Raw genomic sequence first — 21,745 nt, 5'->3', positions numbered from 1 at the left:
TAATTATAATTTATTGAAACAAAATCCCGGGGAGAAAGGCATATTAAAATGGTACTACAACTGTAATGATGTGTAATTTTGTACCCTCTTGATGTAGTCAAAGTCGTCGCCTTGATCTTTCTTCTTACAAAGTCTCTCCCTCTGTCTCTCTCTCCACTTCTGAATCACAAAAATGGAGTCTCTCTTCTCAGCTATGGTTGTCCTGCTACTGGTTTCCTTTTCTTGTTTCACTTCGTCAGGTAAAGTCATTCTCCATCTACACATTCACCTTCATTTGTCTCTTCCAAAAACTTATAAAGTCATTTGTGTTCTCTTATCTGCAGAAGCTCGCTACAGCAACAACGGAAACATCACAGTCAAATGGGATCTCATGAACTGGACGCCTGATGGCTACGTTGTAAGTTCTTCTTCTTATTCTTCTTCCTGTCTCACAAATTCGTAGATTCTGCTGTAACTTCAAGCTTAAATCCATATCAGGCAGTGGTTACAGCCTACAATTACCAGAAACAACGTTCGGTTCCAGGATGGACAATGAGCTGGAGATGGACCAAGAAAGAAGTGATCTGGAGCACGGTTGGCGCACAAACCACAGAACAAGGAGACTGTTCCAAGTTCAAATTCAATATCCCGCATTCCTGCATTCGTAAGCCAATAGTCGTCGATTTGCTTCCCGGAACTCCTTACAATCAGCAGATCGCTAATTGCTGCAAAAGCGGTATCTTGAAACCCGGAGTAGAAAGTTCATTCCAGTTAGCCGTTGGTAATGCTGGTACCTCGAGTAAGACTGCTCGGATGCCTGTAAACTTCACGTTCACGGCACCTAAACAACAGTACATCTGTGGACCGACTAAGAACGTTAGACCAACCAGGTTTATAACTGCAGACAAAAGGAGAATCACTAGAGCCCTGAGTAAGTTTCCCACCAGAAACAAAACCTCGACAAATCTGTAATTCTGGTTTTGAAACTCACCAGCTTTGTTTTTTGTTCTTATGCAGTGACCTGGAACATTACTTGCGTTTTTCACAAGGCAACATGAAACAACAGAACTCTCCAAATTAAATATCTTATATAAGCAAATCTATCTCCAGAGTTTCTAAAGTTTGGTAATATCATGTATGCTTCATGTTTATGAAAATAAAAACACTACTTTGATTCATTGGATTCTCTTCTAGACGGATTCCTTCCAGAACCGAATGGATCTGTCTGTTCCACAAGTAACAAAGACTGATTCAACCGGCGAGTGCTCGATCCACCTCGGTGTACCGTTATGGTTTGAAGGCCATTTTGCCACTTTTTCTGCAGTTCTTGCATCCCATGTAACAACCTCATTGCTTGCTTCATCTATGGAGATTACAAACTCTTCAGTTTCGTTAAAGATTGCCTGCATAACACAACAGTGAAGATCAATTAGTATTAGTCGGACCAAGTGAACATTTTAGTCTCAAAAGGTTTAGAAAATTGGTTTACCTGAGACCGCAGTTTTATTCGCTTTGCTCCGAGATATTCTTTTACCATTCGACCTGAACCTATTTCCCACAACTTAACTGTAAAATCCTTACCGGATGAGAGAACAAACCTAACAAAAGCCATATGATTAATCAATTGTTCTACCAAGAACTACTGAGCAAAAGTAGTGAATTCTAAGAGAAAATATATTGCATATTCTTCTTACCTTTGATCTTTAGTGAACACTGCGCTTGTGACCTCTGACTTTCCATGTGCACCGCTAATGGAACGTATACACTTTGCGCTGACCCCGTCATAGAGTCGAATAGCTCCATCCTTTGAGGCTGTAACATAAATGGATCCCGTGGAAGAATATCGCACCTGAAAAAAACCCAAGAATCTCACAGCCATGAATCCATGTTCATCACAAGAGATGATTATAGAATGCAGAATAATGATTGATCAGATAAGTACCTGATTAATGGCTCCGTTTACTCCACTATCTGGGACATTTGAAGGAAGAAAGCACTGATATGTGTTTACGTCGTACAGATGTGGAATTGGATGAACGGTTCCTGTAAAGGCCAAGTTTTCTTGTTATTTACAATATACTGAATAGATCCTCATCTGGATCATTGTTTGAGTTTCAAAGAGAAAAAGGTTTCACAAGATGGTATCTACTGTATACAATCACCTGCAAGAAGAAACTCTCCTGACGGATGAAAAGATACAGAGCGCACGTTATGTGTATCCTACAGAATTAAGAGTTAACGATTTGATGACATGCGGTGTTTTTTGCACCATGTAGCTGAGCAGAAACTGATAACAACCATGATCTCTACCTGAAACACTTTGAATGCTCGTTTAGCTGTGGTTTTCGAGAAGTCGAAGAACCTACCAAAGTCATTAGAAAAAACACAAAAAAGAGGTGAGCACTAAATTTTCTTGTAATCACTGCAAGAGTCTATATAGGTAGAGAAAGGGAAACAAAAATAGATACTTTATACAGTTGTCTTTGGCACTGGATATTAGGATCGTGCTCCGAGGGTGGAAATCAAGATCGTTTAATGGCTACAGATGATAGTCACAAGAATAAGAGATACTGAAAAAATCAAAAACTAAGTGGCAGTATAATGGAAAAAGGAAAGGCTTACTTCAGCATGATCATAAAAAGTCCGTATTAACGGTCGAGCTTGAGTATCTCCTGAAAGCATCTGTTTTACTTTTGGCACCTCAAAGGAAAAACATGGAACAGCCCCACAGAACTATCAATTCTTGATAATGCTTAGTAATACAAGGTAGGTACAATGGAAAAAGAAAAAAATCAAGTACCTCAAAGAGCTTAATTGATGTGTCTGCACCTCCAGTTGCAAAAAACATTCCATCAGGACAAAATTTTGCACACCTAACAACGCTCTAAAAAATTCATAAGCGTATCAGCCAAACTAGAAAAGCTCGAAGATCACCAAAGTGGTGTGACTTGTGTCAACTGAGACAAATATGTATACCTTGTGCTCTGATAGTGTCTTGGATTCATGCTTTGGGATAGTCTTTGATGAGCCTTTCACATGAGTAGCACTAGTTGGACAAATTCCAAACATTCTTTAGCTGATAAGAAGTTTTGATTTCATCTAATAAGAAACATAACACATTGGAATATAAAGAGAAATCACCTGAAGTCGAAAGAAGCTGTTCTAGGAGTAGTGGTTGCTCCATAAGAACAGGGTAACAAGACTGATGAAGAAAGACCTCTCAATGTCCCGTTGTTCTCCGCTGCAAGACCCTGTTCTCATCACAGAACTAAACACTCCAAAACCATGACAGAGAGATACTTCAGAAAGTGGAAGAAAGGGAAAAAAAAACAAGTACCTTTGCAACAAGCTCTAGAAGACGGTTTGGAGGAACCTCAATATCCAAAGGTGTCATTGTCGCTGATGCAACCGAACTTGCCGCCTTTTAAAAAATTAGATCCCAAAATCAAAACTTTAACCATTTGACAGTATTGAAAAATCCAAACTTGAGCACTTACTTAAACTACGCTTCCAAAACTAATATATCTGACTGAATTTTCAAAGTTTCACACTTTATAACACATAAAAAAGAATCCAAAAATAGATATGCTCAGAAAATCCCAATTTGAATAGCTGTTCAAACACAAAATTGATGTATGCTATATAGGTGTATGTAAACATATAAAAATTAGAATCAGGGTAAGATGAAGGACACACCTGTGAGAGATTGTGATGACGGAGATGAGCTACGATGAGAGCATTGAGCTGTCTAACGATATTCCCATCTTGCAGAGCCTGATCCAAATCGCCACTATTCACCATTTCTTTATCACTTCAAAAAAAAACACCTTCCCAACACAAGTTCAATTAGAAACCAGAGTCGCCATTTCTTCTGAAGCTTCTTAACTCTATAAACCAAACCAAAGTCCAAACCATTGTCTTTCCATCTTCCTACCTCTCAGTTCAGAAGGATCAAGAACCAAAATGGGCTCAAAGTTAAAACTTGGGCTGAAATTCTAAACTTAATGGGCCTTTAAGCAATCCGATCATGTGCATGACACGTGCGTAACGGTCGCAAAGAGAGCAGAAAAAAATTTGAATTCGTATCTGAGCGGCGCTTACGTTTAACATTCCATTAGAGTATTAATTTGTTGCCTTTTTTATTATTATTATTATCAACCTCTCAAAAAAAAAAAAAAACAAAAAGCCCTCTTCTCTCTCTCTCTCTCTCTCTCTATCTTCAAAATTTGAAATCTCTCTCCATCCATGTTTCTCATTTCCTGAGAATTTTCTTCTCGAGAATTTAAACCCAGCTCTCTCCTACGTTTCTGTATTCGGATCTGTATTAGCATTTCTTCGGAGGTGGGATTTGTTTCTGGATTGAATCCCGTACCCAAGGAATCTGGGTTTCTTCGATTGAACCGGCGGCGGAAAAGGAGATGGAGAGCACAGAGTGCGTTAGGGTTGCTGTAAATATCCGGCCGTTAATTACGCCGGAGCTTTTAAACGGTTGCTCAGATTGCATTACCGTAGCCCCAAAAGAGCCTCAAGTAATTCAATTTTCAAGGGTTTTTTTTTCTTTCCATTTGATTCTTCTGCGTTTCTTTATTTCTGAATAGATCCGAATTTAGAATAGGTTGTAATCTTTGGGATTTGATTATTGTTTCAATTTGACAAATCCAATTTTATGCGTGAATGAGAAATTATTAGGTTTTTCTTTAAAGGGTTGTGATGAGATTTGAATTTTTATAAAATATGTAGAATCGATCCTTTGTAGGTTTATTGTAATTGTAGTTGAAAGAACTCATATTTGTTGTTTTTTTTTTGTCTTGTGATATTGAACAGGTTCATATTGGCTCACATACGTTTACTTATGATTTCGTTTATGGAAATGCTGGCTACCCGTGCTCAAAGATCTATGATCATTGCGTTGCTCCACTTGTGGATGCGCTGTTCAAAGGATACAATGCAACTGTTCTCGCTTACGGCCAGGTTTGTTTTTGAAAAAATCTCTAAACTCTGCGTTTTTTTTTTTAAAGCTAAATGATTGTTTGACTTATCAAATTCTTTGTTTGTTTGTTATTGAAGACTGGTTCAGGAAAAACCTACACCATGGGTACTAATTATAGTGGAGATGGCACAAACGGTGGAGTTATACCAAACGTTATGGAAGATATATTTAGAAGAGTGGAGACCACCACCAAAGACTCTGAACTATTGATACGTGTGTCTTTTATTGAGGTAAAAACATCTGCTGAGCTTTGTTCTTCTTCGAGATCTAATTTGTAAACTTTTCTGTTCTGATACACTTGCCTTTTAATGCAGATTTTTAAGGAAGAAGTTTTCGATTTGCTTGACTCAAATTCCTCGGCCCTCCTAAAAAATGACAGTGGAGTTCAAGCAAAGCACACTGCCCTCTCAAGAGCTCCAATTCAAATCAGGGAAACTGCCAGTGGAGGAATAACATTGGCTGGCGTTACCGAGGCAGAAGTCAAGACGAAAGAAGAGATGGGATCGTATCTAGCACGTGGCTCTTTGTCTCGAGCTACTGGCAGCACAAACATGAATAGCCAATCAAGGTGAATCTATTATCTGAATTGCACTATAATTCACTCAGATAAAGAGAAAATTTCATTGTTAGATCAGATCTATAAGTATGCTAATGTAGTGTTTGGTTCTTGCCTTTTTAGTCGGTCCCATGCAATCTTCACAATCACTTTGGAACAAAAGAAGATTTCCAGCGGTTCTTTCACAACAACTGAACATGGAGGTGAAGATATCCTATGTGCAAAGCTTCATTTGGTTGATTTAGCGGGGTCAGAACGTGCAAAACGAACAGGAGCTGATGGGATGCGTTTGAAAGAAGGTTACCTTATGTCTATCTTTGAGCTCTATATTATTCTTTCTGGTTTCTTAAAAGAGACTATGGCTAATCTAGAAGATTCATTTTCTGTATATTTACACAGGTATTCACATTAACAAAGGTCTACTAGCACTTGGAAATGTTATTAGTGCACTTGGAGATGAGAAAAAGAGAAAGGAAGGAGGTCATGTTCCTTACCGTGACAGCAAGTTAACTCGTTTGCTTCAGGTATCAGGGTTTCTTATGTTTCAGTCAATTGAACTATATGTTCTTGTGTATATATGGTTTTGAAGAAGAAATGCTAATGCTAAGAATCTGTTATTCAGGATTCTCTAGGTGGCAATAGCAAAACTGTGATGATTGGTATGGGTTTTTCAAACATTTCATTTTATGATCCAAGCATAGACAAAACTGTTTTCATCCTTCTATCAGATAACGTAACTTATGATCTCTAAATGTTGCAGCTTGTGTAAGTCCAGCTGATACAAATGCTGAGGAAACTTTAAATACGCTCAAATACGCAAATCGTGCTCGCAATATTCAAAACAAAGCAGTGGTACGTATATACTAGTTCTTAATTATGAATGCTCAGCAATATATTTCATTTCTGGCCTAACCTACCTGTAATTTCTTGCGATACTTAGATCAATCGAGATCCAGCAACAGCACAAATGCAAAGAATGCGGAGTCAAATTGAGCAGCTGCAGACAGAACTCTTGTTCTATCGGGGTGATAGCGGTGCTTTTGATGAGCTCCAGGTATTCCATCTGATCTAAGACGAATAGTAACAGTTTATGCTTGTCACATTTTCTAATACTTGACAATATAAATAACCTTCCTTAGATTCTCAAGCATAAGATATCACTCCTTGAGGCAAGCAATCGTGAGCTACAAAACGAACTTCAAGAACGAAGAGTCGCTTCTGAGCATTTCTCAAAGCGTGCTTATGATGCTCAGGTTTTTCTTCTACTCATTCTTTTTTTTTTAATGGATCAAAGCACATATGACATCTAGCATTTTACATTTTATTTTCATCCATTTAGGTTGAAAAGGACAAACTCATAATGATTATTGAATCTGTTCGCAATGGTAAATCCTTGGATGAGATTGAAACGTGCCAAAATGAGGTGAGATGTCCTTTATGATTCTTTTGTTGAAATGTATGACCAAGTGGATTTTTTCGCTGAAGTGTCTAATTTTCCAGGACGTTGGTTTGGTGAAGAAGTACGTTTCAAAAATTCAAGAGCTAGAAGGAGAGTTGTTGCATATCAAAAGCTTGAAGAAATCCAGTAACTGCCAATATTCAGATGATTCCTGTGATGATGGGCCTCGTTCGAACAATGTCTTGTTTCCCTCGTCTAATGAGTCGTCGGATTGTGAAGACAAAGTGATTGATGTCACGGGTTGGTACCTCAACTAATGTTTTAGCATTTATTTTTCGTGCACTTAGATGCTACAAACCACAACTTGTTTATCACTTTCAGATTGTTAGCCTAAATTGTTTTCCCTGGTTTAATATATGAGAAGTGATCTCTGTAATCTCCGTTTAAGTAGCTTTACCTTGTATGCAGTTGAACTTGAACTTCAAGAAAAGGAGATTGAGCATTGCTCACTGCAAGAGAAGTTGGATATGGAGCTGAAGGAATTAGATAAGAGACTTGAAGAAAAGGAGGTACTATTCTCATTTTTGGAGTGTGCTCCTTTTTAGTTTTTCATCTGTTTCCTTACGGAAGTATGAGTAAACTTTGATTTTTCTTGAAGGCTGAAATGAAGCGGTTTTCAAGTGGTGGTACATCTGTTCTCAAACATTATGAGAAAAAAGTTCATGAGCTAGAACAGGAAAAAAGAGCACTGCAGGTTGGTATTATGTGGTTTATATTGTATTTTAGTGAAATTTATGAACCTAAACTGACTAAATCACACATGCATGTAGAGAGAAATTGAAGGTTTGAAACAGAACCTTGCTAGCATACCATCAGGTGATGGTGCCCAGAAACAGAAGGAAGATTATTATCAGAAACTGCAGACGCTTGAAACTCAGGTAACTTCGGTTTTATTTATTAGTTATACTCGTGTTCACAGATATTTTTCCATAATGCATTGTCTTTTGTGTCTTTAGTTTTCTGTTCTGAAGAAGAAACAAGAAGCACAGTCTCAGCTTTTGAGACAAAGGCAGAAAAGTGATGATGTGGCAGGAAAATTGCAGGATGAAATACAAAGAATTAAGTCCCAGAAGGTAAGGTGTTCTATTTTTTGTAGTGATCTTTATTCGAGACTCACTATATATATGTTTATGCCTGTATGTCTTAAGTATGCTAATCTGATTTGGTTCTACTTTTCAGGTGCAATTACAGCAAAAGATTAAGCAGGAGTCAGAACAGTTCAGGACTTGGAAGGCTTCGAGAGAGAAGGAAGTAATGCAGGTATATTTGACTAACAGTTTAGCTAATTAAGAGTTTTTTTCTTGATGACTCGAGGCTTAGTTGATTTGATTGATTGATGAGTATGTCTGACTCTTGTTCCACTACTGAACTAGCTAGTCAAATGTCATTCTGTCATTAGTCAAATATGACCAGTGCCAGTGCTTGTAAATATTTGACTTGAAGATCTCGGACTTGATTCTAGTTCAAAGGAAATTTTGACTTAGTTATTCAGAAATTTATTGTGTATTGTAACATTCATTTATATCATTTTTTTTTAATTTAACCAGCTCAAAAAAGAGGGAAGGAGAAATGAGTATGAGATGCACAAACTCATGGCTTTGAATCAAAAACAGAAGTTGGTGAGAACATTTATAAACTTCCAAACCAATAATATTGATCTTTTCTATTATCATGGCTGCTCAAAGTCTGGTTTTATCAGGTTTTGCAAAGAAAGACAGAAGAGGCATCTCAGGCGACAAAAAGACTTAAAGAGCTTTTAGAAACTCGAAAGGGGTCTTCACGTGAAGCTTTAAGTGAGGATTTTTCGTATACCATGAATTACTATGATCACCTTTGTTTGTATGTCTGATAAAAGCTACTAACTGCGTATCCTACTATATATACAGGTGGGGCAAGTGTTAATGGTCCTGGAACTCAGGTAACACCTGCCAAATTCTTTGAAACCGATGCTTTGTTTTTCTAGTTACTGACTAAAATTAGAGAGTTTGGTCAACGGTGATTGTTCTGGTTAGTTTGTAATTGTTAACTTAAAATTTACTCCATTTGCAGGCATTGATGCAAGCAATTGAGCATGAGATTGAAGTCACAGTTCATGTTCATGAAGTGCGTTCTGAATACGAGAGGCAAATGGAAGAGTATGTCTTTCATTAATGCTTGTTTCATGATTCATCGCCTGACAAAAAGTTTTTTTTTGTGATTTCCTACTAAACTGTCTCAAATAACACTGACTATAATTCAGGAGAGCAAGAATGGCTAAGGAAGCTGCACGGCTAAGAGAAGAAAGGGATCTGCTCAAGAATGCCCAAATAAGGTGAGTGATCTGGGCAAGAAAAAGATATTGCATAAATCAGGACCAATTCATGATGAAAGAAATATAGTAAACAATGTGTCTTCTCTGGCTTAGCAGCGTTCATGGTGACACCATGTCTCCTGGTGCAAGAAACTCAAGGATTTTTGCTCTGGAGAATATGCTTGCCACCTCATCCAACACTCTCGTCTCCATGGCATCACAGTTATCTGAAGCAGAAGAGCGCGAACGTGTGTTTGGTGGAAGAGGGAGGTGGAACCAAGTTAGAACGCTAGGTGACGCAAAGAGTATTATGAACTATCTGTTCAATTTGGCATCAACTGCGAGGTAAAATCTCAATTAGTGACTGATGATTTTGATAATAAGTTGCTTGCTGAGGATCATCTTCAAAATATGATGCATAACTCATCCTACATTCTTCTTTCTGTCCATTATTTAACTTTGAAGGTGTCTAGCTCGAGATAAAGAGGCAGACTGCAGAGAAAAAGATGTCCTTACAAGAGACCTGAAAGAAAAAATAGTAAAGTTTAGCAGTTATGTTAGATACTTGGAGATCCAAAGAGCAGACCTCGTGCATCAAGGGAAAGCACAGGTTAGTAGAAAACATCTTCTATATTGTTTAATTAAATAGTTAATGTCTTATCCTTGTAGCTGACTATAGCATATAAAACCATCGGCGTTCCATATTACAGGCCTCGGAGTTGAAGAAATTGTACGCAGAAATTAACCAAAACAATGAGCATAGTTTGAAAAAGCAGGAAACCCGAAACTCGACTATAGTTCTTGAGGACATGGATACATCTGATTCTGAAACGTCAGACCATGATGAACGGGAAGATCCAGATCTTGATGACGAATGGAAACCTGAACTTGAATCAGAGCGTGATTCAGAGCTGGAATCGGCTATAAAGCTGAATAGGAAACGAAACTTCAAAGTGGGAAGACGGCGCTCGAGTGTGGTCATGAGGCGTTCATATGAAGAGAACCTGGAAGCTCCTTCAGATGATGCAGTGAAATCCACATCATCATCTGACGTATGTTGTTGCACTTGCAGTAGGAGCTCCTCGTGCAAGACTATGAAGTGTCAGTGCCGAGCTACAAAGGGATCTTGTGGTCCGTCATGTGGATGTTCTGCAGTGAAATGCTCCAACAGAAACGCAGATGGGATGCAGAGCAATTCCATCTCGGAATCAGAAGCCTTGGAGAGCTCGCAAGAATCTGATGAGAAGGATAAAGACCAACAACAACAAGTCCTTGCTTCACGCGGAGCTATGCTGCTACAGAACGCTCTTGCTGACAAGCCAGGGGAGGAGAGAAATGATGATGGAGGAACAAGAAGAAGAAGAAAACCTCTATCAGACATAGGAAACACGACGGTAAAAATTATATTGATGATTAATTCCATTTTATCTGTTTGATGTAGCTTGGAAACAACAGCTTTCTGATTTTATGAAATTTGGTTTCAGGGTAAATCGAATGTGCCAAGGCCAAGCCAAAGAAAGAAGTGGAAGAAGGCGGTGCTTCAGCTTGTCCCTGTTGGTCCACCAGCACCACCAACAACACCAACTTCATCTCAGGAACAAGCTAATCCGGTGAGTTTAGACATGGAAACAGCAACAAAGCCGGAAAACAGCGGCACTGGAGAGTCAATGAAACTGAAGCTACCAAGAGCGATGAGTTCAGCGTCTTCTAATGGCAGCAACTTGCTGAGAGAAAGAAACGCAGATCAAAACGGGGGAGAGACAGTGGGTAATGGTGGTTTAGTGCAGAACAATTCGGGAAGTAGAACTTCAGATGAAAAGGAGAACCAGACTCGTCGGATCTAAAGAGGAAACAGAGACATCGCTTGAGGTGCAAGAAAGACGGGTTTGAAATCTTTTCAAGGGTTTGTCTGTTTCTTTTGTTTTTTCGGGTGATGAAGAGAACATAACAAACGTATTTTTTTAGGGTTGTGAATTCAGATTCTGTTGTGAAAATGCATGCTAATCAGCAGAGATACACGAACAAAGGCAGAGTTCTTTTTTTTTGGTTGTCTATTAAAATCATTCAAAATGTCAAAACGTATAAACGAACAACAACCAAATGCAAGAAACAACCAACAAATATAACAACGGCTCAAAACCATATAGCCAACACTGATTTTTTTCCCCTTTGCGTTTTATTTGGGTTAGGTTGCTGATTCACAAGTTGAAGAAACTTTAAATCCCATAAAATCCAAAAGAACACACCTCAGTAGTATAACCGGAGCCCTACACGATACTACTGAGGTGTGTTCGTTTGGCTTATATGGCAAAGTGATAGTTGATCATCATGAATATTCTCTACCTTAATCATAAACAATGTGCTCATGATGATCAACTATCACTTTGATGATCAAAATATTACACATCGTCTTGCCAATTCGAATATTCTCTAAAAATCATAAGAAATTACCTACCTAGAATTCTCTATATAAAAGAATCCAGTCTGATATTGAGTGATTCCCCAAAACCAGATAAGCTTCGGTGGTTTCCGGAGAGATCAGGGAAGTATACTACAAAATCTGGTTATAACTTGTGCAAGCGGGCAGTAGTTCCGGGAGATTCAGGTAGTTTCAACTGGAGTAAGAATGTGTGGAAGGTTACCACTTCTCCAAAGCTTAGGATGTTTTTATGGAAAGCTGTACGCAATGCCATCCCAGTGGGCATGTTGTTGGTAAGTAGAGGAATAGGTGATGCTGGAAGCTGTAAGAGATGTGGTGGGAACGAAGATGCTTTGCATGTTCTAGGCTCCTGCCTGTTTGCGAAGAGGGTTTGGCAACTAGCTCCTTTTGCGTCTCTGCCTAGCTTGGATAATCTGAATTCTGTTAAGGATTTGTTGGTGTCAGTAGGGCAATCGTTCACCCTCCCACCAGTGGGATTGAGTATTGCCCCACTGTATCCCTGGTTCTTGTGGTTCCTTTGGAAATCGCGCAACCTACTGGTTTTTGAAAACAAAGTCTGGTCGGAAAATGATGTAATCCAAAAAGCGATACTGGAAGCTAGGAACTGGCAACAGGCTTTACTGATCCAACCGAAGAAGCAAACAAAGCGGAAGCCGGTCGAAGCTATCCCTATCCACCCGGAGGCTTGCGTCTGCTTCTCTGATGCAGCGTGGAATGCTACGACTAAGGTTTGTGGCTTGGGCTGGACCATCAAAAATTTCACCTCTGGATTGACCCAACAAGGAAGTACTTCTCGACCATTTGTGTCCTCTGCCCTCGTAGCAGAGGCTTTAGCTTTAAAAGCAGTTATCACGGCGGCTTTAGCTGTAAGGCTGGTCTGCAACTCGGATTGTCAGGACCTAATCTGTCTTATCAATTCCGGTGGCCAAGCTACTGAACTCGACGGGATTTTGGATGATATTCGATTTCTCTCCCTTAAGTTTATGTCTATTTTCTATTGTTATGTACCTCGTTCAGAGAACTCAGAGGCCGATGCCTTGGCAAAAGCTAGTCTACTGTCGTGTAATGGTTCCTCCCTGGTTGGAGTTTGATCATTTTCTAATTTATGAATGGTTTTCAAAAAAAAAAAATCCAAATCATTCGTCAATAATAAATCAGCTTGCACGAAATAAAGTTCGAGAGTTCTGTTGATTGATTTTGATGAGGATGATGTTGACGATATATATATATATATGTGTTTGTGAATGTGTTGCCACACGATAATGATTGTGTCAAATCCAAATTGAACCATTTGATGTGCCAAGTATAATTCTTTTTGTTTGGTATGCTCAACTGTATCTCTTCTTTTTTTATGTATCATCTAAGATGCACTTACTGGTTTTGGACAATACAATTGACACCAAGTTTCTGTTGTTTGACAATCTAGCAATGCAAATATTCCAAGTTTATGTTGTTTCAAAATTTAGCAATGCAAATAACCTGGCTCAAACTCATGACAAGGTTTAAAAGCGGGAACATATAATTCAAATCCTCTTTATTTTATTTTGACTACGTCCATGTAAATCTTATTCATCTTTTAATTTGTATATCTATATCTAACATGTTCAGTATATATCTATCTAATTCTAATATACAAGCTTCCAATTTCTGGTTTGTATAGAGAAAGATAATATTTATCAAGGAAATGATCCACATAAAAGTTCATAACCCTGCATTTGATCTACCTTAATCATAAACATATATAAAAGACATAAATAGTACTACCCACAAACATTAAACAAAAAAAAATACTACTTCTAATAGAGTGTATTTTGTATGTGATGTGATAAAATTATATATATTTTTTCTTTATATCAAACACAATCCATTCACACACAAATATGTATTAATGTTTGTAAGAGAGTAGGTACAATCGACACATAATTTGTTGTAAATATAATTGTATATGTATGTAATTAAAGGTAAAATTATGTAAAACATATTATTCTTTACAGAAAATAATACAATATTAAAACCCAATATTGTCTATTATTAGAAATCATATTAAAATCTAAAAAATTATAAATAACATGTTTTATTTAGTAGATTATATACAACTAAAGAATAAAAATCAGAAAGTTGAATCAATAATTTTAAACACAGCAGTTGAAACAGTAATGTAGCTATTCACAAATCAATACGGGTTTTGCTGGTTTGTATTTTAGTTTATCAAATTTAACTTGAACTGAAACGGTGTATTGTCAGGTTGACTCATTCGACCACATACAAAAAAGTTTAAATACATAACAATATAAAAACAGAAAATTAATTAAATAAAAATACTATTATTATATAAACTAATAAACATAAAATTATGTAAATATTTTTTTGCGCTTCAAAGAGTGGGTGACTATCTAGTTATTTTAGTGTTTTTAATGATTTTCAAGTTTAATAAAATATTTGGTGTTTTTTAATATTTATATAATTATATATTATATTTGTTATGTTTTAACTATTATTGCATTTGTTGGTCAGCCAGTCTTAAAATTACCGCAAACGCACCAATTTTAAAACGCACCAATTTTAGAACGTTAAATAAGTTATTCAAAATGCTTAATAATGCTTAAAACCATAATTCCTAGTTTCCGCAATCTTTCATAACCGCAAAAGCTGCGTTTGAACTAGTCATATCTTCTATATTTTATATATCGACGAATTATTTCCGAAACATAATTTTACTTTTTTTTTCTGTTTTGTTTTGTTTTTGTAACTTATACTATAATATAATGTTGAAAAGAACCACTTGTTTTGTAAATTGCTATAATGCGTAGTAGTATGGTTGTTACGACTATATCCCAGTACCATACCAAATTCTAATATTTGTCAAATAGTATAAACTAAACAAGATGAGAGATCCACAGACACATTATATTTCGTAATTGACGTTGAATAATTGAATAATAATATCACTTATGTTTATAACTTTATATTCATGCAAAAAAAAAAAGTCGTTTGTGCAAAAATTTGGATTCCAAGTTTCGAAGTAAACTATATCATATGTGGTAAAAACTTAATTGTCACAACACTCATTATAATTTTATAAAAACACAAGTATAGTTATACGATTCAGAAAAAACCAAAAAAAAAAGAATAATTGAAATAATATCTCTCCACCGACAGCAGAAAACACTGTCAATGACCCACGTTCCTCTTAAAGCTGTCGTCTTCGGTAATATCTTCCGGTATTAAACCAACTTCTAACCTCAATTACATAAATGCCCCTCTCTCAGGCATAAAACATAAATTAAAATATAAGATTCCTTAATATTCCTGTATATAACAATTACTTCCAAGATTAATGAATATATTTTCATAAATCATAGATAATTAATATAATAATAATAATCTGAATAAATGTTAAGAATTTTTCTTGTATTTTTTTTGTAAAAAAATATGTTGTGATTATTTTAAAAATTATTTATACTATTGCATTTGTAAAATTATATTTTTTCACCATTTTATTTATATTTTTCTATTACTATATTTTGTTTTAATATTTATGTCTATTTAATATTCATGTCTTTTGAACTCTATATATATTTATCTCTTCTTCAATAACTAACAAATCATTGTTCGTTGTAACATATTTTCTGTTTTTTTGATGAATAAAAACTATTTAAATATTAATATATTAATATCTAATATTCAATATTATTATATAATCTAACTAAAGATTTTAGAAATGATTATAGCAATATAGAAATTTTAATACAATTTTAAATATATAATTTAGTGTTGCGACTATTTATCTTAACTTTTTGTAAAATATGTATTTTCAATATTTAATATTTATTTTATTTTTAGAAGTTGTGTATTTTACTATAAATTTTCTTGATACATTTTCACTTAGAATATAATTATAATTATTTTACTTGAAAATTACATTAACTCATTACAACTATTCGTTCACTATTCTCACTTAAGATCACTTTTTCATAATTGATTTTTGCTAGCTAGTAATATAAATATTAATAACTTTTATAATGGTTGCAAACTTTTATCATAATTTTTCATAAAACATCTTATATTTATAATATATTGAACACTAATTTTGGCAAGATTGCCTCAATTTAGTATGACTTTTCACTCTATATTTTTCTTTTAGATTTATGTCTCTTTGCCATAATACTTTTTATCATAAATAATATTTTGACAGTTGAGTTTTTACTAATATTTTTATTTAATACTTATGTAGTTTTAACCCTACTTATTATTTTCTCTTTTTTAAATTTTTTTATTATTATCACATACTCTTAACTATACTCTAATTTTTAAATAATTTTATAACATATAATTTTAAATTTTAAATTAAATTAAATCTCTATTTACTTATTTAAGAAATGTTGTTCGAAATTTAACACTATTATCATGTAGCATATTACAAAAAAATGCCATTACATTTTAATTAATTTAGTAACTAACAAAAAAACTTATATTAATTAATAAAATAAGAAAAAAATATTATCAAAATTATTTAATGAAACTATTTAACATATATCATTTATTATTTTAGAAATCTTAGGAAACAATAACAAACTATTTATAACAATTGTATAACTTAATTTTATTTATAAAACTAAGTTTAAATATTTAAATTATTTAATAATGACATATATATTTTAAAACTAAGATACAACATTGCTTATATTTTAAATATATAAAATATTAAATCTAATTTATTAAATATTTATTCGTATTGTATATCGACTCAATGACATCTATTCTAATCTAAGAAATCACGGGAGAACAAAACTACTCAAGATAACTATCTAGTTTAATTTATTTTTTTTGAAATAATTTTATGTATCATCACAAGGGTCTGAGTCTTAATAACTGAAAAATTCAACTTCGAATTATCTCAAATTATGTTATCAGTACTTCAGTACCAATTTAACTAAAACCTTTTTGGATGAAAATAAAATACGAAGAAGCAAAGAAATAAGTTTATTATAAAGTTGTTATCATTGAAGCAAGACAAGAATTAATGCTCTTATTAACACGATGGTTATGTTTCTTTAATCGGAAAACAAAATAATCAAAGTCCCACCATAATGATAGAAGGGTATAATGGTCAAACCGATCCCGACTCAAGTTCTACTAAAAAACAGCCACTAGCCAGCCAGATCCCAATTTTTTTCTCATTGCTTCTCGCTCGTTCGTATTCTCACCAAAGCTACACAAGAAAAAAGAAAAAACAAAATCTTGCTGCTATCTATCTTTCTCTCTATAAGTCCACTCCTCCTCCTAGCGAAGCCACCTTCCTCTTCTTCTTATTACTTTGAGATTGGTTTTTTAAGATTTAGCCAGAGAATTAAAAAAAAAAAAAAAGCTTCGTCTCTTGGTTCTGCTCTGATCAACAGAGAATTAAAAATAAATAAATAATGGAGTCTTTCTTCTCCAGATCCACTTCCGTCGTCGCCAAATTCAGTTTCTTGGCGTTATGGACCGTCTTCTTGATTTCTTCATCTTCTTTTACTTCTACAGGTTACTTCTTATCTTCATTACCACCACCAATTGTTCTGTTTACTCGTCTTCTTAAAGCTTTTTTCAGCTTCCCCATATTGCTTCTTGATTGAGATTTCACTGTTTCTGGGTTTATTAAAGATCACTTTCTTCAACTGATACTATATTCGTTGCATCTTGGTATCTTCAAATTCAACTGATTTGTTTGTTTGAATTGATAAAGAGATCTGATTAATCCTTTACTTTGAACTGATTGAGATTAACATAGATCTTTACTCAATTATTTGCATTGTGTTCAGATCCTAAAAATCAACACTTTCTCAATTCCCATATTTGTGCTTTCCTATGTTTTTACTAGATCAGTCAGTTCTGCTTGTATAAGAGGAAAAAAACAGAGATTCAAGTTTGCTGATCCAAAAATAGAAACTTTCTGAAAAGTATTTAAAAACTTAATCATGCAGAAGAAATCTTTTGGTCTATTTCTACAAACCAATTTGTAATAATCTTGAGATTGAAACAAATTACAATGTCGGTGAGCTAAGCTGGATCAGGATGAACAAGATTCTGACTTTCGTTGAATCCTCTTTTTTTTTTTTTTTTTTTTTTGCAGAAGCATATGATGCGCTTGATCCAGAAGGGAACATTACAATGAAATGGGATGTCATGAGTTGGACTCCTGATGGCTATGTTGTAAGTTTAACAGCTAGAACAAAAAAAAGATTTTACCTTACTTAATTGGTCTCGATTCAGCTAAACTGTTTTATGTGTTCGATCCAGGCTGTGGTTACCATGTTCAACTTCCAGAAATACAGACACATTCAAACTCCAGGATGGACATTAGGTTGGAAATGGGCTAAGAAGGAAGTTATTTGGAGTATGGTTGGAGCACAAACAACCGAACAAGGTAACTGAAATGTTTCCAGGTTCCAGTAACTTTAACTTTTGACTGTGGTGTGGTGAATTATCTGGAGAAATGATACATCTGGGTATAATGTTTTAAACAGGTGATTGTTCAAAGTACAAAGGAAACATTCCGCATTGTTGTAAAAAAGATCCAACGGTTGTAGATCTGCTCCCGGGGACTCCTTATAACCAGCAGATTGCTAATTGCTGCAAAGGAGGTGTCATGAACTCATGGGTTCAAGACCCTGCCACTGCAGCTAGCTCCTTCCAGATCAGTGTTGGCGCGGCTGGAACCACAAACAAAACCGTTCGGGTGCCAAGAAACTTCACTCTCCTTGGACCTGGTCCAGGTTACACTTGTGGTCCAGCAAAGATTGTGAGACCAACAAAATTTGTCACAACGGACACACGCAGAACCACTCAAGCTATGAGTAAGAGAACTAAGACTACTTTTTAGAAAACGTTAATGTTTAACATTGTTTCTAATCTAACAGACTGGTCATATTTGAAATTACTGCAGTGACATGGAACATTACGTGCACATACTCACAGTTCCTTGCTCAAAGAACTCCGACTTGCTGCGTTTCTTTATCTTCTTTCTACAATGAAACCATTGTCGGATGTCCAACTTGTGCTTGCGGATGCCAAAACAACAGAACCGAATCTGGTGCCTGCCTCGAGTAAGTTATTCACATCAGTTTTCAATTCCCGCTCTTTTGTTCTCTGTTCAATTTTGAATCATAAAGTCTCATACTTCAATGTAATGGCAGCCCGGATACACCACACTTGGCCTCAGTTGTGTCACCGCCGACAAAGAAAGGAGTGATATTACCGCCGCTAGTGCAATGCACAAGACACATGTGCCCTATCAGAGTGCATTGGCACGTGAAGCAGAACTACAAAGAGTATTGGCGAGTGAAGATCACAATCACAAACTTCAACTATAGATTGAACTACACACAATGGAACCTCGTAGCTCAACACCCAAATCTGGACAACATCACTCAGATCTTCAGCTTCAATTACAAATCTCTCACTCCTTACGCTGGATTAAGTAAGTACAGAGGAACATGAAAAAAAAAAAAAGAGCTCCTCTCTTCTCTCTCCCTCTATACTTATCTCTCAAAGACTTAACCTTTTTGATGGTTTTGGTATTTTTTGCAGACGATACAGCAATGTTATGGGGAGTGAAGTTCTACAATGATTTCTTATCAGAAGCAGGGCCACTTGGGAATGTTCAATCAGAGATATTGTTCCGTAAAGATCTATCAACCTTCACATTCGAAAAAGGTTGGGCTTTTCCTCGCAGGATTTACTTCAATGGAGACAATTGTGTCATGCCTCCTCCTGACTCTTACCCTTTTCTACCCAACGGTGGTTTCCGGCCAAAATACTCATTCTTCGCCGCCGTGCTTCTCCCTGTTCTTGTCTTCTTCCTCTTCTCCACTTAATCTCAGATTTACGGTTTTGCCACTGGGGTATTACGGTTAGGGTTTCTACGGTGGAGTGGTACAAACGTTATTTATGATTCTTTCGTGTCCTACAAACTATAAATCTTTTGATACATTTTTTTTTTTAATATATATAGTTTTCAACTTCGTTTTTTTTTTTGTCTTTTTTCCATTTTATATCTTTTGTGTTCAGTAACATTGTCGGTCGGTCCTTGTAGAAATATCATAGATATTGTAAACTTCTTTTTCCCTAATGTTATATTTTGCTTTATGTTATTGGCTTTTATGTTAGATAGTGTGATCTAAATCTATAATAATGGAAATATAAAAAAAAGAATGATAAAACTTATAAATTGAATCGAAAAACACTCCAGAATGATTTCGTTATTTTAGAAAAGCAGTGGGTGAAAATTTTCAATCTTTTATACTACATTTTACCGTTAAAAAAAAAAAGTTCAATCTTCTTCTACTAAAAACTAAAAAGGTTGAAAACTGAATAGAGCTGCTGAGCATTTTGGGGACATCTTATGTAACAACAGTTGATGGACCTTCAACTAGGCCCAGTTTCCTCTTAAGAAGAATCCGCAGACAACAACAGAAAATGCTCAATTATTTTTTCACATTTTTTATATTTTCCTTAGCTTGTTTGACCTACTCTTTTTTCTATTAAATATTTGTAAAATAAATATTTCAGTTTTAAAATAAAATAAATAATGAGCTGTGACTTTTTCAAAATATAATTATTAGGAATCTGTAGGTATCAGTATCATTAAAGAAAGGAAAAAAAAATAGGAAGAGATAATGGGACTCGAAAAATGGAACTTTGATTAGTTGTGTGGCAGAGAGAATCTCATCCAAAATGAGACAAAGCGAGAAGTTGCTTTAGAAAAGTTTGTGTGCGTTGTCGATTCCATATTTGCATCTAAACCCTAAAATCACAAACCCATCCATAAAAGTAAACAAAGCAAGAAAATCTCAAAGCATGTGATGTGAAGTTTGATTATTCCTAGCTCTCTTTGCAATATCATGTTTATATATATATTTATACATAACTTTATTCTTTTCTTGGTTAACAAATAATGTTGATGATCATATCACTCGAGAAGTTCACTATATATGTAATTACCATTTTGCCTAGAAACACATATCAAGCTTAATTATATTCATTTCTATCATTTTCTCTGCCAAGAATTAACAACTTAATTCAAATTTATGTCGTTGTCATATTAAAACTTCACACGGATTTCTCCTTTGATTTGATTTTCTAGGGTGACCAATTAAAGTACTTTTTGTCGTTTTCCTATCAAAAGATGTCACACTGTATAGATTATTTATTCATAATCTTCCTGTCGAATGGTTTTAAATCTCAACTACGTGTCAGGTTTTGATTCCTCCAAAAACGACTTCGATAAAAGGAAACTGGCCTTTTTGGCAAAATTAGAAAACAATGGCTATTACTTCGCTTTTCTAAAACATTTACTTGGTGGTAGAGGTTTTTTTCTTTCTTTCACCCCTATTCAAAAAATAGATATACTCTATGATACGGTGAGGGATCTGAAAAGTATTTACAGCTGATAGCTCACTTGATTAGCATATACTCTTGTGAAAAACGGTCAATTCTTATGCCAAGGTTCGAATAATTGCAAGCAAAGAGATTTACGTCTTAACATGGTATTTCTTAGCTGATGATGATACTTCAGTAATTCCAACGTATGTGCTTTTTCTATCTCCCTTCACTTTTTTTATTGGCCCTTATGATGAAATAAACTTCTCTTAATATTTGCTTTCTTATCAATATATTGGCCTAGAGATAATCATTTTTCAGTTTTCACCATACCATATGCGTACGAATTATCATGTACGAGTGTGGTCACGCACAGAAAAAAAGACAAGGCGTGATGTTAAAATGGTCCTAAGTTGACATATATATGTTCGTAAATGAAAAGCTTTAAACGATTCATATCTAAAAATTCAAATTTCACCAAAGGATGATTCGCTAAAAATATTAATAAGGAAAATATGAGGTTTATGTCCACTATATATTGGTATATAAGTTTGACAAGACAACGTGCGATATATTATATGCGGTCTTGAGATGTGGACTTAACATAAGGTATGAGCAGAAAAAAAGATCCAAAGTTTTGATCTAAGAGGGCAAACATATATCGTACTAAA

At 35.1% G+C, this 21,745-nt stretch overlaps 5 protein-coding genes across 7 annotated transcripts; 4 read left to right on the top strand and 1 right to left on the bottom strand.

Moving 5' to 3' along the window:
* The first annotated feature begins 77 nt into the window (after positions 1–77).
* Positions 78–1,157, top strand: LOC104726682 (COBRA-like protein 5). Its single transcript, XM_010445606.3, has 4 exons — positions 78–239; positions 324–397; positions 478–910; positions 997–1,157. Exons 1-4 carry the CDS (start codon positions 173–175, stop codon positions 1,035–1,037), a joined length of 615 nt encoding a protein of 204 aa, XP_010443908.1. The 5' UTR covers positions 78–172; the 3' UTR covers positions 1,038–1,157.
* On the bottom strand, positions 1,049–3,914 carry LOC104726683 (cleavage stimulation factor subunit 50). 2 transcript variants are annotated; one of them, XM_010445608.3, is made up of 13 exons: positions 3,676–3,914; positions 3,317–3,400; positions 3,121–3,230; positions 2,956–3,025; positions 2,780–2,863; positions 2,602–2,679; positions 2,448–2,518; positions 2,290–2,341; positions 2,142–2,199; positions 1,922–2,022; positions 1,674–1,828; positions 1,469–1,577; positions 1,049–1,382 (listed from the first exon to the last, which is right to left on the bottom strand). In XM_010445608.3, exons 1-13 carry the CDS (start codon positions 3,778–3,780, stop codon positions 1,170–1,172), a joined length of 1,290 nt encoding a protein of 429 aa, XP_010443910.1. In that variant the 5' UTR covers positions 3,781–3,914; the 3' UTR covers positions 1,049–1,169. The 2 variants fall into 2 exon arrangements, with proteins under 2 accessions (XP_010443910.1, XP_087329477.1); XM_087473351.1 differs by lacking the exons at positions 3,121–3,230; positions 3,317–3,400; positions 3,676–3,914 and having other exon boundaries at positions 2,602–2,669; positions 2,956–3,011.
* A 178-nt stretch (positions 3,915–4,092) lies between these two features.
* LOC104726681 (kinesin-like protein KIN-4C) lies at positions 4,093–11,300 on the top strand. Of its 2 annotated transcripts, none has more exons than XM_087473350.1 (26): positions 4,093–4,508; positions 4,804–4,950; positions 5,047–5,199; positions 5,284–5,537; positions 5,649–5,824; positions 5,925–6,049; positions 6,148–6,184; positions 6,286–6,377; positions 6,466–6,579; positions 6,665–6,778; positions 6,865–6,948; positions 7,026–7,224; positions 7,393–7,493; positions 7,583–7,678; positions 7,755–7,862; positions 7,941–8,057; positions 8,164–8,244; positions 8,532–8,603; positions 8,684–8,777; positions 8,871–8,902; positions 9,034–9,119; positions 9,224–9,295; positions 9,392–9,619; positions 9,740–9,884; positions 9,985–10,668; positions 10,759–11,300. In XM_087473350.1, exons 1-26 carry the CDS (start codon positions 4,398–4,400, stop codon positions 11,116–11,118), a joined length of 3,882 nt encoding a protein of 1,293 aa, XP_087329476.1. In that variant the 5' UTR covers positions 4,093–4,397; the 3' UTR covers positions 11,119–11,300. The 2 variants fall into 2 exon arrangements, with proteins under 2 accessions (XP_087329476.1, XP_087329474.1); XM_087473348.1 differs by having other exon boundaries at positions 4,112–4,508; positions 9,389–9,619.
* Positions 11,301–11,977: 677 nt separating this feature from the next.
* On the top strand, positions 11,978–12,805 carry LOC104729021 (uncharacterized). Its single transcript, XM_010447922.1, has one exon. The coding sequence runs from the start codon at positions 11,978–11,980 to the stop codon at positions 12,803–12,805; it is 828 nt and encodes a 275-aa protein (XP_010446224.1).
* Positions 12,806–16,795: 3,990 nt separating this feature from the next.
* Positions 16,796–19,846, top strand: LOC104726680 (protein COBRA). Its single transcript, XM_010445601.2, has 7 exons — positions 16,796–17,237; positions 17,827–17,906; positions 17,994–18,120; positions 18,221–18,550; positions 18,640–18,799; positions 18,890–19,173; positions 19,284–19,846. The coding sequence occupies exons 1-7, from the start codon at positions 17,135–17,137 to the stop codon at positions 19,568–19,570; spliced, it is 1,371 nt and encodes a 456-aa protein (XP_010443903.1). The 5' UTR covers positions 16,796–17,134; the 3' UTR covers positions 19,571–19,846.
* The last annotated feature ends 1,899 nt before the right edge of the window (positions 19,847–21,745 follow it).

Source organism: Camelina sativa, chromosome 11 (assembly GCF_030686135.1).
Source record: "Camelina sativa cultivar CO46 ecotype springtype chromosome 11, ASM3068613v1".
Classification (NCBI taxonomy): Eukaryota; Viridiplantae; Streptophyta; class Magnoliopsida; order Brassicales; family Brassicaceae; genus Camelina; species Camelina sativa.
The sequence above is the reverse complement of the archived record's forward strand: the minus strand, read 5'-3'. Positions and strand labels throughout refer to the sequence as shown.

Coding starts and splice junctions, on each gene's coding strand:
- LOC104726682 (XM_010445606.3), top strand. CDS start 173: ATGGAGTCTCTCTTCTCAGCTATGGTTGTCCTGCTACTGGTTTCCTTT. Junction 240..323: donor TTCTTGTTTCACTTCGTCAG/GTAAAGTCATTC, acceptor TCTTATCTGCAG/AAGCTCGCTACAGCAACAAC. Junction 911..996: donor GAGAATCACTAGAGCCCTGA/GTAAGTTTCCCA, acceptor GTTCTTATGCAG/TGACCTGGAACATTACTTGC.
- LOC104729021 (XM_010447922.1), top strand. CDS start 11,978: ATGTTGTTGGTAAGTAGAGGAATAGGTGATGCTGGAAGCTGTAAGAGA.
- LOC104726680 (XM_010445601.2), top strand. CDS start 17,135: ATGGAGTCTTTCTTCTCCAGATCCACTTCCGTCGTCGCCAAATTCAGT. Junction 17,238..17,826: donor ATCTTCTTTTACTTCTACAG/GTTACTTCTTAT, acceptor TTTTTTTTGCAG/AAGCATATGATGCGCTTGAT. Junction 19,174..19,283: donor CACTCCTTACGCTGGATTAA/GTAAGTACAGAG, acceptor TATTTTTTGCAG/ACGATACAGCAATGTTATGG.
- LOC104726683 (XM_010445608.3), bottom strand. CDS start 3,780: ATGGTGAATAGTGGCGATTTGGATCAGGCTCTGCAAGATGGGAATATC. Junction 3,231..3,316: donor TTCTAGAGCTTGTTGCAAAG/GTACTTGTTTTT, acceptor TGATGAGAACAG/GGTCTTGCAGCGGAGAACAA. Junction 3,026..3,120: donor ACAGCTTCTTTCGACTTCAG/GTGATTTCTCTT, acceptor TTGTCCAACTAG/TGCTACTCATGTGAAAGGCT.
- LOC104726681 (XM_087473348.1), top strand. CDS start 4,398: ATGGAGAGCACAGAGTGCGTTAGGGTTGCTGTAAATATCCGGCCGTTA. Junction 4,951..5,046: donor CTGTTCTCGCTTACGGCCAG/GTTTGTTTTTGA, acceptor TTGTTATTGAAG/ACTGGTTCAGGAAAAACCTA. Junction 8,778..8,870: donor GTCTTCACGTGAAGCTTTAA/GTGAGGATTTTT, acceptor CTATATATACAG/GTGGGGCAAGTGTTAATGGT.